Here is a 14,957-nt window from a genome sequence, read left to right as displayed (position 1 = left end):
CCAGTCGTCACTGTACTGTTTTATTCTCAAATATGTGTCTTAAAGACACAAAGCTTGGTGAGACATTTGAGAAAAGACTACACTATAGAGTGAGACCAAGATTTTTTTTTTTGGAGGGGGGGTAGGTAGTTATGACTATGGAGAAAACAAATGAAACAGGAAACAAAAGAAGACTTTAAAAGAAATAATTAGTGGTGTTGGAGAGGCTATGCTATTCATAAAACAAGATGCTATAAAAATAGGTTGATCAGGGAGCAAAACAAATGTTCTTGGAAACTAAAAATCTAGTTTCCCATTTTTTTTTAAGTCAAGTAAAAGCTAAATTTGATGTAAGCAAGTAAGTAAATTTGATGTCAGTAAGTAGAACAACAACAAAAAAGACATGGAAAATAGAAAATAAAAGCTTTAGAGGATCAATCCAAGAGGAATAGGAATTCCAGAAAGCTTAGACCAAGACAATGAGAGGGAATGGTTTACAACATGCATGTTTCTCACAGCTGAAGGCCAAGCACGTAGTTTCTAGAAGCCCATGATTTCCTCACACAGTGAGTGAGAAAACGATGCACACCTGAATACGTGTTATGAAATTTTACAATAAACGTTAAGACAGGCCTGGAAGCTTTCAGGGAGGTTAAAAATCGAATAGCTTCAAAGGAATGAGAATCTGCGGCTGCAGGTTTCTCATCATCAACACTGGATATCAAAACCCCAGGAGCAGTGCCTTCAGAGTTCTGAGGGCAACAGATGTTCAGCCTTAAATTCTTAGACAGACTATCAAATGTGAGGGTGAAATACGCATTTCAGACATATAAGGGCTCAAATTTTCTCTTCCATACTACGGTTCGGATATGTTCCAGGAAAACAATGGATTAACAGTGGGATCAGGAAACTGACTCTGTTGCAAGCAATTGAACACAACTCTGGCCAACTGAAGCAGAAAAGATGTTTATTGAAAGGATATTGGATAACTCGCTGAATTGTCAGGAAGATTAGAGAACTAGGCTTGGCAAACAGGCAGGAACAAGGAAGTATCCCTAGCCAGAACCACAGCTAAGACATCCAACCACAGCCATCACCTCCCGTCTGCTGTTTTGCAGGAGCAACTCCAGACTCCAAATCTAGGGTGGGTGTGACTGCCTGTCCCAGCCTAGGTAGCCCTAGCCCAGGTTCCAGGGAAGCTGGGAGAGAGGATTGGGGGTCTTCAATTTCTATGGTTGATTCAAGAGGGGGGAATTCTTCCCCCACCCCTCCTGAGTTCTTTTGGCTAGTCTGATGATTAAATTGACACAAGACAGATTAACAGAGGAGGAAAAAAGACCAATTTAATTCATATGCACGGACGTCTCAGAGAAATGGGACCCCCCCCAAAGTGACCAAAGCAGACTTTATATATGATTTTTTTTTTCTTTTTTTTTTTTGCGGTACGCGGGCCTCTCACTGTTGTGGCCTCTCCCATTGCGGAGCACAGGCTCCGGACGCGCAGGCTCAGCGGCCATGGCTCACGGGCCCAGCCTCTCCGCGGCATGTGGGACCTTCCCGGACCGGGGCACGAACCCGTGTCCCCTGCATCGGCAGGCGGACTCTCAACCACTGCGCCACCAGCGAAGCCCTATATATCATTTTTAGACGAAGCAACAAGTATTTGTGAAGATTTAACAAAACCAAGGGGCTTGTACTTGGGGTAGCAGACTAATGAAGAAGTAACAAAGTTTGCTTATACGGCTCCCTTAGCCTTGAATTCCCTAATTCCGATGATAAGGATGCTTTTTATACTTTCACATGGGAGATTTATTTCCCACTTTCATGGGGGACGGGGAGTCAAAGTATTTTGGTTTTTTTTCCAGCTGTTTCTCAAGTTTAATTCAAAATAATCATTGTGTTATGGAGGCATATTTTAGGGTGGCCTGCCCTGGGCCCAACGGTAAGAAGGTGGCTGTGCCTCCCACCAAGACTGACAAAGTGGGGAATTTCCTAACCCACAGGAGGGCAGGGAAGGTTCAGAGGCTGGGCAGTCAAATAAAATGACAAATGTCCACCTCAGGCCTCAACACTGTATGTGGTGAGGGAAAACTGCAGAATGACAGCGATGCAATGACCTGGAGAACCGTGCAGGGTCTAGACAGTAGGAGGTCCAAGAGCTTCAGGGAGAAAAAGTGGGGACTTGATAGAATATCTGATATGATGGCGAGTTGGAAAAAGTTGAAGATGTGGTGAAGGCAGACGGTGCCAACGAGCGGGAAAGACGATCGGGAAAAACTCCAAAGAAAACAAACCAACTTTACAGACAGGAAACGCGCTCTCAGCATCCTGTGTGACTCTGAGGGAGCGATATTTATGTAGTCAAAATGCACAGCACTGGCTTTTAATTTAAACAAAAATACTGATGTCACTGTCGGGAGAAAGGGTGGAAGAAAGGTGGCTGTCTTATCATTGAAGAAAGTCCTCATAATAGCTAGAAATGTCTGTGTAAGCTTATTTTACTTAGAAATAGGGAGGTGACCTCCAGGAAAAATAGTAAAATGTGTTCCCTTGGCGAGGTAGATCCCTGAACTCGTGGATTTTTTAAAAAAATCATATGCATCTATTTGTTTTTTAATTATTTTTTTAAGTGATATAAAAAGGAAGGCAGTCACCAGTTCATAAGTAAATGGCTTCTATTCCAAAGTTAGACATCAGTTTGAGATTCCTTTTCCTTTAGAAACATTCATATGTATGTGGTTAGATTCCCCAACCAGTCCACAAATACAAGTTAGAGTGAAGTTAAAACGCCTAGATCTGTAGTTTAAAAGTCAAAAGGAGAAAAATGGTCAAGTTTGGGATCCATTCTAGTAATCCAGTGAGAAATGATGGGGGGATCTGGCTGGGACAGTGGGGCAGGCGTGGAGAGGGACACCTCTGAGAAAGGAGAATATTCAGCCCACCAACTGCTGGGTGGCTGGGATGTGGAATGTAAGGGGAGATCTCCACCAAGATAAAATGCATACTAGCTACTCCTGGTGCCAGGTTACCTCCGTCTGAGCTTCCGGCGTGCTCTTCAGTTCATCAGTTCGAGATATATTGGTTTCTGATTAAGCTCCCCGCCTAACAGCTCATAGAGACGCTGCTCTTGATAGGTTCTGAACTTACCTATTGCTGGGGGGAAAACAACAACAACAGCAACTCCAGAGGAGACCTCAGAGCTCTTCATCTTAGGTAACCTTATATCAATGAAAGGTTGATGCTGGGAGTGTGGTTATTCGCCTGGCATGTAAGGGACCATGATTTGGCCCTTTCTTTATCCTCTGCATCAGAGCCCCCCTCCCTGCCACCAGCACCTCCAAACTGGGGCCCTTCCAAGTCTCCGTGCTTCTGGTTGTGCTTGGACAGCCTGCTTAAGGCCCCTAACTCCCACTCCCTTTTTAAATGGTTAACCAGATTGAGTTAATATATAGTCACAGCTGGAAACTAAGTATTCTTTTCTTAAAATCCTCGTGCCCTAACCCACTGACCTAATGGCCAGAATCCAAGTGGGTCTCAACTGTGGTCTAGTCTCAAGCTGGAGGTCCCCTCCTTTGGGTTATTTCAGTATTGTATTTAATCTGGTCCTCATTCTACTGATTTAATCTCCATTTTCCTCTATTTCCCTTCTTCCTCTGTTCAAAATACCCTGTCTCACCCTTGGCTTTGAGACAAAATGTATCGTATATCTAGTTCTTTCCCTTGCCCAGATCTATTAACTGGGGTAAAGGTAGTTTATTTTAGTGTTCACAATTTGTTAACCTACAGCCAGCATGCCTTTTTCTTGATTTAAATTTTTCCTGTGACTCAGTTGAATGGCAGATAAGAACACCACTTTCTTTCCCACCATGAAAATAGGATGCGCATTCTGGTAGCATACCCCATTTTTGTTTTGAACCGATATCCGTACATGTTGAATGGGTATAAACCACCAGACCTCTTTTGTTGAACTCCAAATGGAAAAGATTTTTGTTTTTCTTGTTATGCAAGAAACCCACACTCACTTTAAAGTGATTTAGTAATATTAAAAGTTAAGAAGAAGAAATAAAGTCACCATAATCCTACCACCCAAAGATTAATACTCTTAAACTGTTTGTTATATATCCTGACTTACTTTCTTTCTATGCATATAGTTTCCCCACAAAAATAAAATTTTACTATTCACACTTTTTTAAAAAAGACTTAGATATATAGAAGTACATCATTATTAATTGCATAACATTCCATTATATAAATATACAATAGCTTACTGAATTTTTCTTCTGAGATTGGGCATTTATGTTGGACATAAGTAGAAAAGTATAAATATTCAAGAAACTGGCTGTGCTGTTTTTAATAGACAAACCCTAGAAGCAACATAAATGTTCTCGGAATGTATTCCAAAAAGTGGAAGTGTTAGTTTGAAAGATATAAATTTAATATGTATATAGACATATCACTTTGTAAAACCCAACCAAATATTATACAGCTATAAACATGAAATCATTACCTCATATTTAATTTTACTTCTCAGAGATAATCTCCATTAACATTTGCTGTGGATCTTTCCAGACCTTTTTCCTCATGGATACATGGAAAATTTCATATTGAGATCTATATAGTTTTATAGTTTTTTTACCCCTATGAGATTGTATTATACATAGCCTTCTGCAACCTTAATTTTTCCCCCTTTATATTTCTTGAAAATCTTTCCAAACATGTAGATTAATCTCCAGCGTGTGTAAATATATATATATATATATTTAAGTATCCCCTTTACAGGTGGGTAATGTTGGAGCTTTGTGATTTACCTGCCAAGAGACTTCGGGAATTTATTCCTTGGTTCATTCAAAATAAATAAGTCAGTTTGACTGAGTGCATGCCATATGTAAGGCTCTGGGAAAACTAAGTTACTTAAGACCTGAGATTGCACTCAGGTCCAGTGCAGAAACCCGGAGTATATATGTGTTATGATGGTGAAATCATGCCCCAGCAGCCCAGAAATTGCTATGGCAGCAAAGGAGGGACATCTCAATCAGTCCAGGGAAGTCGTGGTCACTGACAAATTATTTGAACAGACCCGGGTTCAATCCTGGTATCTGTGACTTATTAACTGAGACTTCAGGTAAATCCTTAACTTCTCTGCCTCAGTGCAAGATGGGTATAGGAATGCGTACCCCACAGTGCCGTCATGAATATTTATTGGGAAAGTGGTTATAGCAGAGGAGTGTTGAATGTCCGTTAGTAGGTGTCTGGCTAAGTAAACAAATCATGGTATATTAATGAATACAATATTATGAAGCTCTAAAAAATAAGGTCGTTCTATGTGTACGGATAGGGACCAAACTCTGAGACATGTTATTAATAGTGTGCGGTTTGCTACCATTTGTGTAAAAAAAATTTTATAAGGTGTGGTGGTATAAAACTGTATATATATATGCTTGTATTTACCTAGACTATCTAAAAGGATATCTAAGTAACTTACTAGTGCTTGCCTTTGAGGAAAGGAACTGGGGATCATGAGTGGGAGAAAGACACATTGTAAATCGACTATACTCCAATAAAAATGTTAAAAAGACTAAAAAGAGTGGGAGAAAGTTGTTTTTTTTTTTAATGGTTATGAAACACACAGTCTGGTTTTTTATTTTTATGTTATGTTATTTATTTATTTATTTATTTATTTTTGGCTGCACTGGGTCTTCGTTGCTGCTTACGGGCTTTCTCTAGTTGCAGAGATGGGGGGCTACTCTTCGTTGTGGTGCGCGAGCTTCTCATTGTGGTGGCTTCTCTAGTTGCAGAGCACGGGCTCTAGGCCTGTGGGCTTTGGTAGTTGTGGCACGGGGACTCAGTAGTTGTGGCTCGCGGGCTCTAGAGCACAGGCTCGGTAGTTGTGGCGCACGGGCTTAGTTGCTCTGTGGCATGTGGGATCTTCCCGGACTAGGGATCGAACCCATGTCCCCTGCATTGGCAGGTGAATTCTTAACCACTGCGCCACCAGGGAAGTCCCTGGGAGAAAGGTTTGCTACCCATATATATCCATTTGTGCTGTTTGAATTACCATGTGCCTTTTATGTAAAGGAAAGGATTTTTTTTAAATTATGAATAAAATAAAACTTAAGTTGATCATAAAGTAAGATGGTATCAATTTAATATAACTTTTCAACTATTTTTATATGGCAGTCTTTCACAGTCATTTTATGGAGTGGTTATAAGCACGGACTTTGGAGTAGGCTTGTTTACTGGCTGTGGGGATCTTGGAAAAGTTATTTAAGAGCTCTAAACCTCCATTTTGTCCTGTAAAATAGGAAATAATAATAACAGCTATCTTATGGGGTTGTTGTAAAAATAAGATAACACAGTCAAGTGGAAAGCAATTAACCTGGCGTATGACCTATTGTAAGCACTCAGATGTTGAGTGCATTGTGGTTCATGCTAAAAGCCTATATCTAGGACTCTTGATTGCAAGTGGTAGTAATCTGACAGTTTTCTCCTACCATAAAAGGGAATTCTTCACCTCACACAAATGAAAGTCTAGTAGATCTGTCTTTGGGACTGGTAAGATCTTGTACCTCCCTTGAAGGCACTGGGACGCAGTCTCTCTCTAGCTCTTAACTCTGCTTTCTTCTCTGTGGGCTCAGTTCCCAGGTAGCTCCAGGCTTACATCCTACCAGCCTGATAACTCCCAGTGAAAAGAACCCTGTACTTTCCAACAAAAATCCCATCATTGAGTGATTCATCCTGCTTTGGTCATGGGTAAACCACCCGGAAACCAGTCACATTCGCCAGCTGACTGGACTACACTGATTGGTGGGCCTAGATTAAGGTGCTTACCTCTGTAACCTAGATAGTAAGGGCTAGCCTAAGATGTTGAACAGTGTCAGGCCTTTTGTTTTCAAGCCTGTTTGTTTTCAAGAGAAACCACCTGAACTAAGAACTGTGGAGAAGTTCCCCAAACGAAAAATTAGGGCAACAAATGCCAGGTAGACAGAAACCATGGATGTTCCCCTCGGCCCGCTGCTTGGCTGCCTGACAGTTACTCCTATCATTTTCATACGTACATTTTCTGAAACGCGTAACAGTGCAACTGTTCCTTGCAGAGGCATGTTGTCATAGTTGGGGCTGAGGTCCTATAGTTAGCACATACTTCCTTTCTAGTAAAAGCCACCCTTGATAATAGCTCAGGTAGATGCCCTGTGGGTGATCTATAGAGCATCACTCATGTTCGGCCTTTACTCCTGCTTAGGACCAAACGGCTGGGCCTCCTGTTAAGCACCAGATATATTAGTTGCTTTACTGGTAGGGGCCATGTAATAGGAAGGTCTGTTTATAAACAGGACAGCGCTCTGTTCAGCAAGATGTTCACACTAAGAGCAAACAAAAATTGAGATGACCGAGAGGAGATTTTTTTTTATTTGATTTTTTGATTGTGTTTGACTTACAGTATTATTATTAGTTTTAAGTGTACATGGAACATTCTCTAGAAAGTGCTGACAGGAAAAAAAAATCAACCCAGAATTCTGTATCCATTGAAAATATCCTTCACAGATGAAGATGAAATGTTTTCAGAAAAAATAAAACTAAGATTATTTGTCACCAGCAGACATACACTAAAATAAAGGCTGTAGGACATTCTTCAGGCGGAGGAGAAATGACACCAGGGGATTACACGTATCTTCAGGAGCCAACAAAGAACAGCAGAAAAGTTGAATTCCAAGAGGAGATTTTTATCTGCGCTGGTGCTCTGTCCAGGGCAAGGGGGTGTAGGCAGAGACTACCTGCCCTGTTTAAATCCTCCCTTCTGGCTTCTTGTTTGTTTTAACAAGCATGTGTGCGCAAACACACTAAGGTAAGCATCAAGGTAATGCTGCTTCATCACAGCACTTCCCCAAAAGGAAGTCCAGTTACAGTGCCCATCGTCAGATCTAGGACCTACAAGTACTATGTGTTCCAGTTTAGTCCCCACTCACTCAGCAGTGGAGGAAAGGTAACAGGATAACCCAACAGAAACATCCTTCTGGAAAAGAGGAAATCACACACGGTGGTCACCTCCCGGAGCATGTCATGTCCCCCCCAACAGGAATAGCAGGCCCTTGGAGACTTGCTGGAGATGTGGCTTGCTTGTGGCTCCAAGATGGTGACCCCGATTTCTACTCTCTGGGAGGATTTTCTGGGGCTGCCTTTCTTTCACAGCTCATTTCTTTTCGGTGTGAGTCTTATAGGTTTAGGGATTGATTCACTTAAAGACTGAGGTCTCATAGGCCTTTGCTTCCTCTGGTGCCTTTCAAATGTAGTAGATTTTCTATCCAGTATTGAGATTTGTCAACTCTAGGGTTTGGTGCTTGGTTACCAAAGTCACACAACCTGACTAGTTCTGGTCCTTGAAGTTAGATCGCGGTTTCTTAGCAACAGATCTTGGAATTTCCCCAGCCTACAGCACATTGCTTCCACAGGCCTTAACCTCAAAGCAATTTGAAACAGTAGCTGAGCACTGGGGAGGCACAAAGGACATGCCCCCAGGCTGCTGGCCAGTGGGTGGTTCTTCATTGAGGGTGCGGGGAGAGTGCAGGCCTTAAGGGGCCAGGAGCTCAGGGGCCCAAGCCCTTTTCCCCTTTTGCCTTCCTTCTGTGGACTTTAGCAGGGGCAGAGAGTACAGCTGTATATCTTCTTGGATTGCTTTCTACTGAGAAAAAGCCTCCAAAGCAAAGCTGTTTTCTCCTTCTCTACTTTTAGGTGAGCCTCTACAAAGCTTGACTCTATCAGTAGTAATTTACTGCAGGCCACAGGAAAGAAGTGACCAACACACCTGGCCCCTTGCTATTAGCAAGGCATGCCAGCTCCCCATTTCACTGGAGCCCGTCTTGACTCAGCCATTTCCACAGGTTGTCACATATTCCCCACACTTTCAGGAGCCCAACTCAAAGTGCTTTGAGCTAAAAGGAGACTTTATTGGCTAATGTAACTGATGTAACTGAAAAGTCTGGGGGAGGCCAACTGCATGACCTGACCCAGAGTTTTGAATGATGGCCTCAGACCCCTTTCTCTCTGTTTCTCCACTCTGCTTTCCCCTGGGGAGGCCTCATTTCCAGGTAGCTTCCGGCTACCAGCTTATCAACCTTACTAAGAAGGCGCACCCCTTCCTACCAGTAGTTCCAGAAAAATTCCTGGGGTTGCCTTCGTTCACCCAGCTTTGGTCCTGTGCCAGAAGGACTGCAATCACTGTGGGCGAGGGGGAGGATGGAGCATAAAGACCAGCCCGGCCTGGGTCACCTGTGTGCAGCAGGCCACTCTTAGTCTGTGAGAGGGAAGGGATGCTCCCCAAAGAACAAGCAGGGAGTTTTGCCTGATGAAGCAGGAATGTTCACTGGGCCAACCAAAGCAACAGGCCCACACAAGGATTTGACAAGAGTGTTTGGGAGCAGACAATGAAATTAAGAAAGTTAATTTGCTAATTGTCATTCCTAGGCCTTTGGAGTGGTGATGCACTGCTCAGCAGAAAGATAATGTGTGCCACAAATGCAAGCCACATAGTAAAAAGATACATATATTTTCCGTATATATATACGGAAAGAGGTGAAATGATAATCTTAATAGCATCTTATTTAGTAATATTTTATAAAGCCGAAACAGCATCCTTTTAACATGTAATCAACATAAAAATTATTCATGAGCTCTTTCAGCCTTTTTCGTGCTAAGTTTTGAAATCCAGTGTGTGTTTTACACGGACATCACGTGTCAGATCGGATGAGCTGCCTGTGGCTCATGGCTTCTTAGTGAACAGAACAAGTTCAGCTGATAAGTTGTTACTTCAGTTTCTATGTCATGGGGAGTTATTTTGAAATTGTGAATCTCCTCATTAGAAGCATCCGCCCTGAAATGAGCCTCAATGCACCTTGTCACGTGGGTGTCTAGTTGGTACCACCCCTGTCTGAACACCCTTCACACCCATGCAGTCAGTACTCAACAGTTACTTATTTCATAATTACCTGGCTTCTCTCCTGGACTCCACGCACTAGGAACCAAGGGACTCTTATCTGTCTTGCTTACCTCTGTTCCCTTCGCCCAGAGCCCAGTACATAAAAGACATGAAGTGCATATTTTTATATGAAAAATCAGATTAAAAACTTGGGTGAGAGCTTCTCGTTTGCCCAGTTTGATGACCAAATGGGGAACGTAATCCTAGGTGAAACCCAGGATTGAGTGTTTGCGGTATTTGTTATTCTGATGAATGAGCATTTGCAGTCTGTGACCGGTTGTGTTACTATTCAATCACCCTTTCTTTCACTGAATATATATATATATATATATATATGGAGAGAGAGAGAGAGAGAGAGAGAGAGAGTGTGTGTGTGTGTGTGTGTGTGTGTGTGTGTGTGTGTGTGTGTGTGTGTGTGAGACTGAATACCTACAGAAACCCAGGCTCTGTACCAAGCCCTGCGTATACAAAGATAAATGGGAAGCAGTCCCTGCCTTAAAGGAAATGAGAAACAGATAAGTAAAATAACTCTTACATCCAGCAAGTGTTACGATACCCATAAACACAGAGTGTTTGGGGAGCACAAGGAAGGGGATTCAACCCAGGTCAGAGATGGAGGCAGAACCAGAGGTTTGCTGGGGAAACGTGAATTTAAGTCCCGTGATGCCTGCGGTATTCTTAGTCTGCAGCCCCATGCCTGGCACGTCTGTTGAATCAATGAGTAAATGAACAAAGTGACCCCAGAGCCCAACCCTGAAGGATGGTTGGATTTGTCCATCTGAGCCCAGGTGGCGAGAGCTCCGCCTCCGGAGCCGGAGCCCCGGCTGGAGGGAACCGAGCCCCTGAGTGAAATGGAGGGGGCCGGCGGGGGCTGGCGCGAGCCTGTGGCGTTCAGCTTCACTTGTGATCGTCCACATGACCAGCGACCAACAACTGTCCTCTCTTATTCCAGGCAAAGCGCAGGCTGGAGCTAGGAGAAAGCGGTCAGCAGTACCTCTCAGATGGTTTAAAAACCCCCAAGGGCAAAGGAAGAGCTGCGCTCCGAAGTCCAGATAGTCCAAAAAGTAAGGATTCCGTGATCTCTTCCTGTCTTGGGTGTGAGCCTCCCAACTTTCAGAGCTTGTGGCTGAAGGGATGGCAAGGTGTGGATAATTTTGGCATGTTTGGTTCTTTTTCATTTCTGCCTGTGCCTATCCAAAAAATAAATATGATGTCTGCAGACACCCAGTGAGAGGTTTACAGAGTCCCTCTGATACCTGAATACTGACTGCAGGGGAGGCCTCTTTTGATGTGTGCAGTTTCATTTTTCAACTCAGGATACAAGCTCTTTGGCACTGTTCCATAGTCAAATCTAACTTTAACTTTCCTTCATGGACCTTACTTCAGGGACCAGGGCTAGCTGGGTGTAGGTGATGTCTGTGCCAGCCTAAATCTCGAGTTCAGCGTGTGGCAGCGTAAGGATTGATTGAGACCAGTAAATTGCAGCTAGTTTCCATTTCCATCAAGCACAATCGTTCTTTCTTTTGGGAGAGAGAAAAGTAGGTTGGAAATAGCTAAATAGTCCTTTACATCTTTGGCATTTAATGCAAAGGCTAAATTAATTTAGACTTTGTCCTCTCCTATCCCGTAGTGTATGAATTAGGCAATCCACAAATTGTGTGTCGTACTCAGTTAAACCCTTGACCTGTGCACCTATAAGAGAATAAATGCAATATTAAATGAGGACAGTTCATTCCAGAGGGATGGGGAGACTGGACTGAACGACCTTTCCAGGTATTCTTCATCTACATTATTTGAAAAGTTGGTGAACAAGTTATATACACACAGAGACACTGGAGTCTGAAAGGGCAGTTAGGATGGGTCTGTCTGGGTCCCATTGTCAAACGCTGGCGAGATTCATAGCCGGACCCCATCAAGTTAGGCTCCACGTGTGCTGATCCCGTGAGGCTACAGCACTTTTTCATTCATTCAACAGATATTTTTGAGCACCTACTATGTGTGAGATACTTCACTAGACCCCAGGGAGTAGGGTAAGCCAAAGTAGAAACTACTGAGAAATGCACAGTAAAATGCTTTAATCAAACAGGAGTTTTTACTGTCCCTTCCTTTCCTAATAAAGCAATTTCATAGCTTTCTATAACTCGCCACAAACATCAGCGACAACAGCTTTACTTCCAACACTAATACCTGGGCTGCTGGGGGAATGGGGGCTTGCTTGACTGCAAAGAAACCCTTCATTTCTTTACCTTTGCCCCTATCCCCCCACCCGCTTGGCTTTTGTTTTTCTTTAAGCTCCAAAATCTCCCTCAGAAAAAACACGGTATGATACATCACTTGGTCTGCTCACCAAGAAGTTCATTCAGCTACTGAGCCAATCACCTGATGGGGTCTTGGATTTGAACAAGGCAGCAGAGGTGCTGAAGGTGCAAAAGAGAAGGATTTATGACATCACCAATGTACTGGAAGGCATCCACCTCATTAAGAAGAAGTCTAAAAACAACGTGCAGTGGATGTGAGTATGAGTCACGGGGCCCGCAATTCACTGGCTCTGGGGTCCTTGCAAACTGCAGAGGGGTTTCTCCCAGGCCCAACTTTCACGCCCATGTCCACACTTCATTCCTTTTCTCTCCTACTTCTCTCTCCTTCTCTCTTCCCTCCTCAACTCCTTAGCCAGAAGTTCAAAGTCTCTTTACAAAGAGACCTTCTGTTTAGATGCTGTCAGAGATAAAAGGGTTTATATTCAGTTAGCCTCAAGCAAGGGGATCCTGGGATTAAATGGAGCCCTGCATCTGTAAAGTAAAACGCTGTCATCTGTCACCGTGATATCTGCGTGTGTGCTCACATGTGTAATCTAATAGATGCTTACACAGGTCTGTGGCTTGTCTCTAATAGGAGTTGAGAAACTATCTGTGGCTGTGTATCAACACATCTATGTGTACGCACAGTTGTCAGGTATCTTTATTGATGGTTCTCATTGCCGATTAACTCACTTTCTGTGTAAATTAAATCAAGGTTCCTTCTGGAAAACCGGGATGATAATACTTGTCATCTACACACCCACATGTATGATTAAATGTATGATAATGTCATTTGTGAATTATGGACAGAGCATCTGAACACCCAGTATATCAGAAGGAACTATGAAAGCATTATTGGAGGGAATAAATCTGTTATGGGTTGGCTTTGGAAAAAACATTACTTCAGACATGATAAAATGAACATGTACTTTTTTGGAATTTTATGACATTTCAGTGACCCATTTTAGCCTGTGGTTGAGACAAACCTGTTGGGAACTGGGTTTTGTTCTTGCGTCCAGCACATATACCTGTTTTCTTCACCTCCTTTTCCTTTTTAGTTGTTGGTATAAGACCCTCAGAAATTACCTAGGTCTTTCATGCTTTTTTTTTGGATGACGTTTGGTTGAATTTTGAACCATTCCATCTTTTTCTTCAAATTTTTCTATCTTGCTATGTCTTTCTATCCTTTTTCCCCTGTTTCTTTTCCCCCCCACTGGGAGGCATGTGGCAGGAAGGAGCCGCCTCCTTTGGCCCTTTGAATTTGAGTCTTCTGAAGAAACAGCCTCCTCTGGAGGAAAGAAACCTGAAAATAGCAGTGTTTTTTCACTTAATTTCTATGGTGTGAAAAGTGAAGGACTTTATGTACTGAAAAATATGTATAAACATTCTAATTTTAACACTTGGCTAACAAACAGTGTGACCTCCTGCATCAAGAGGGGACATTTACCCAAAGGACCGTTTCTCCCAGCCCTCCCTTTCGCCCTCTCCCCTTTGGCCTGTCGAGCAGCCATGCAGAGTCTGTGTTTGGGTTTCCAGGGGCTGCAGTCTGTCTGAGGACGGGGGCATGCTGGCCCAGTGTCAAGGCCTGTCTAAAGAAGTGACCGAGCTCAGTCAGGAAGAGAAGAAATTAGATGAACTGATCCAAAGCTGCACCCTGGACCTCAAACTGTTAACCGAGGATTCAGAGAATCAAAGATATCCTTTGTGCCACCTGTTTGGCGGGGGTTACTGCCTTCTAGACTATTTCCAGAGTTGATGATCTGACTTTTATGTACAAGGTAGAATTTTACTCGTTTCATACAAGTAAGCGTGTGTGTGTGTAGGTGTGTGTTCGGTATTTATGGAATGATAGTCATTAGACTGCATCCTATCATATCTCTTTTTTTTTTTTTTTTTTTTTTTTGCGGTACGCGGGCCTCTCACTGTTGCGGCCTCTCCCATTGCGGAGCACAGGCTCCGGACGCGCAGGCTCAGCGGCCATGGCTCACGGGCCCAGCCGCTCCGCGGCATGTGGGATCTTCTTGGACCGGGGCACGAACCCGTGTCCCCTGCATCGGCAGGCGGACTCTCAACCACTGCACCACCAGGGAAGCCCAGGCAACACTATTAATGAGATATGTAAGGTGTCAGTATTAATGATAACAGCAGATTCATCTTGGGCTTCCCAGGTTTTAGGTGGGTGTTAGCTGTCACTGTTGGGGTTCTCATATTCTGTTTGCTTTTCATCAGATATTGGGGGCAACTGGAGTTTGTTGAATCTGTAATTGAACTATAGTTGAAGGAATTGAAAGAGTATAGAAGGATCATTCTATAATTTTTAAAGCACATTATGCTGAATCACAGCACCAAAAACTGATTTCAGAAACACCTCAAGGCCTAAGAAATCTCAGCTTATCCATTCATCCACAAACATTAGTCCTTGGAAGTAAAAATATAAAAAGCCAACTCTTGTTCTTAACTGGCTGACAGTCTGTTGACCACCTGAGGAGAACTTACTGTTCATCACCTCACTTCAGACCATAGAGGAGAGAGATTACTTCATCATGCTGACGAGAAGATTTTGCAATTTTCTCACTTATTAGTAGGAAACAAAACCAGTATTTTAAATAATCTCATCTCTGATTTTAGTTCCCCATTTATCTTCGTTAGACAGAAAATAAAATGTGACCTGCCTGGTTTCTTCTAGTGTCTCATCTCTAGTAGGCTTTCCC

At 43.0% G+C, this 14,957-nt stretch overlaps 1 protein-coding gene across 2 annotated transcripts in view; it reads left to right on the top strand.

The window, feature by feature from the left end:
• E2F3 (E2F transcription factor 3) overlaps positions 1–14,957 on the top strand; it is an 80,487-nt gene that overhangs the window by 57,382 nt on the left and 8,148 nt on the right. For both annotated transcript variants that reach the window (XM_030881298.2, XM_060308383.1), the window contains exons 2-4: positions 10,902–11,013; positions 12,242–12,461; positions 13,783–13,941. In XM_030881298.2, coding sequence (XP_030737158.1) covers positions 10,902–11,013; positions 12,242–12,461; positions 13,783–13,941 — 491 coding nt within the window. The remainder of the gene's footprint in view (positions 1–10,901; positions 11,014–12,241; positions 12,462–13,782; positions 13,942–14,957) is intronic.

The sequence above is a fragment of the Globicephala melas genome, chromosome 11 (genome assembly GCF_963455315.2).
Source record: "Globicephala melas chromosome 11, mGloMel1.2, whole genome shotgun sequence".
Lineage (NCBI taxonomy): Eukaryota > Metazoa > Chordata > Mammalia > Artiodactyla > Delphinidae > Globicephala > Globicephala melas.
The sequence above is the reverse complement of the archived record's forward strand: the minus strand, read 5'-3'. Positions and strand labels throughout refer to the sequence as shown.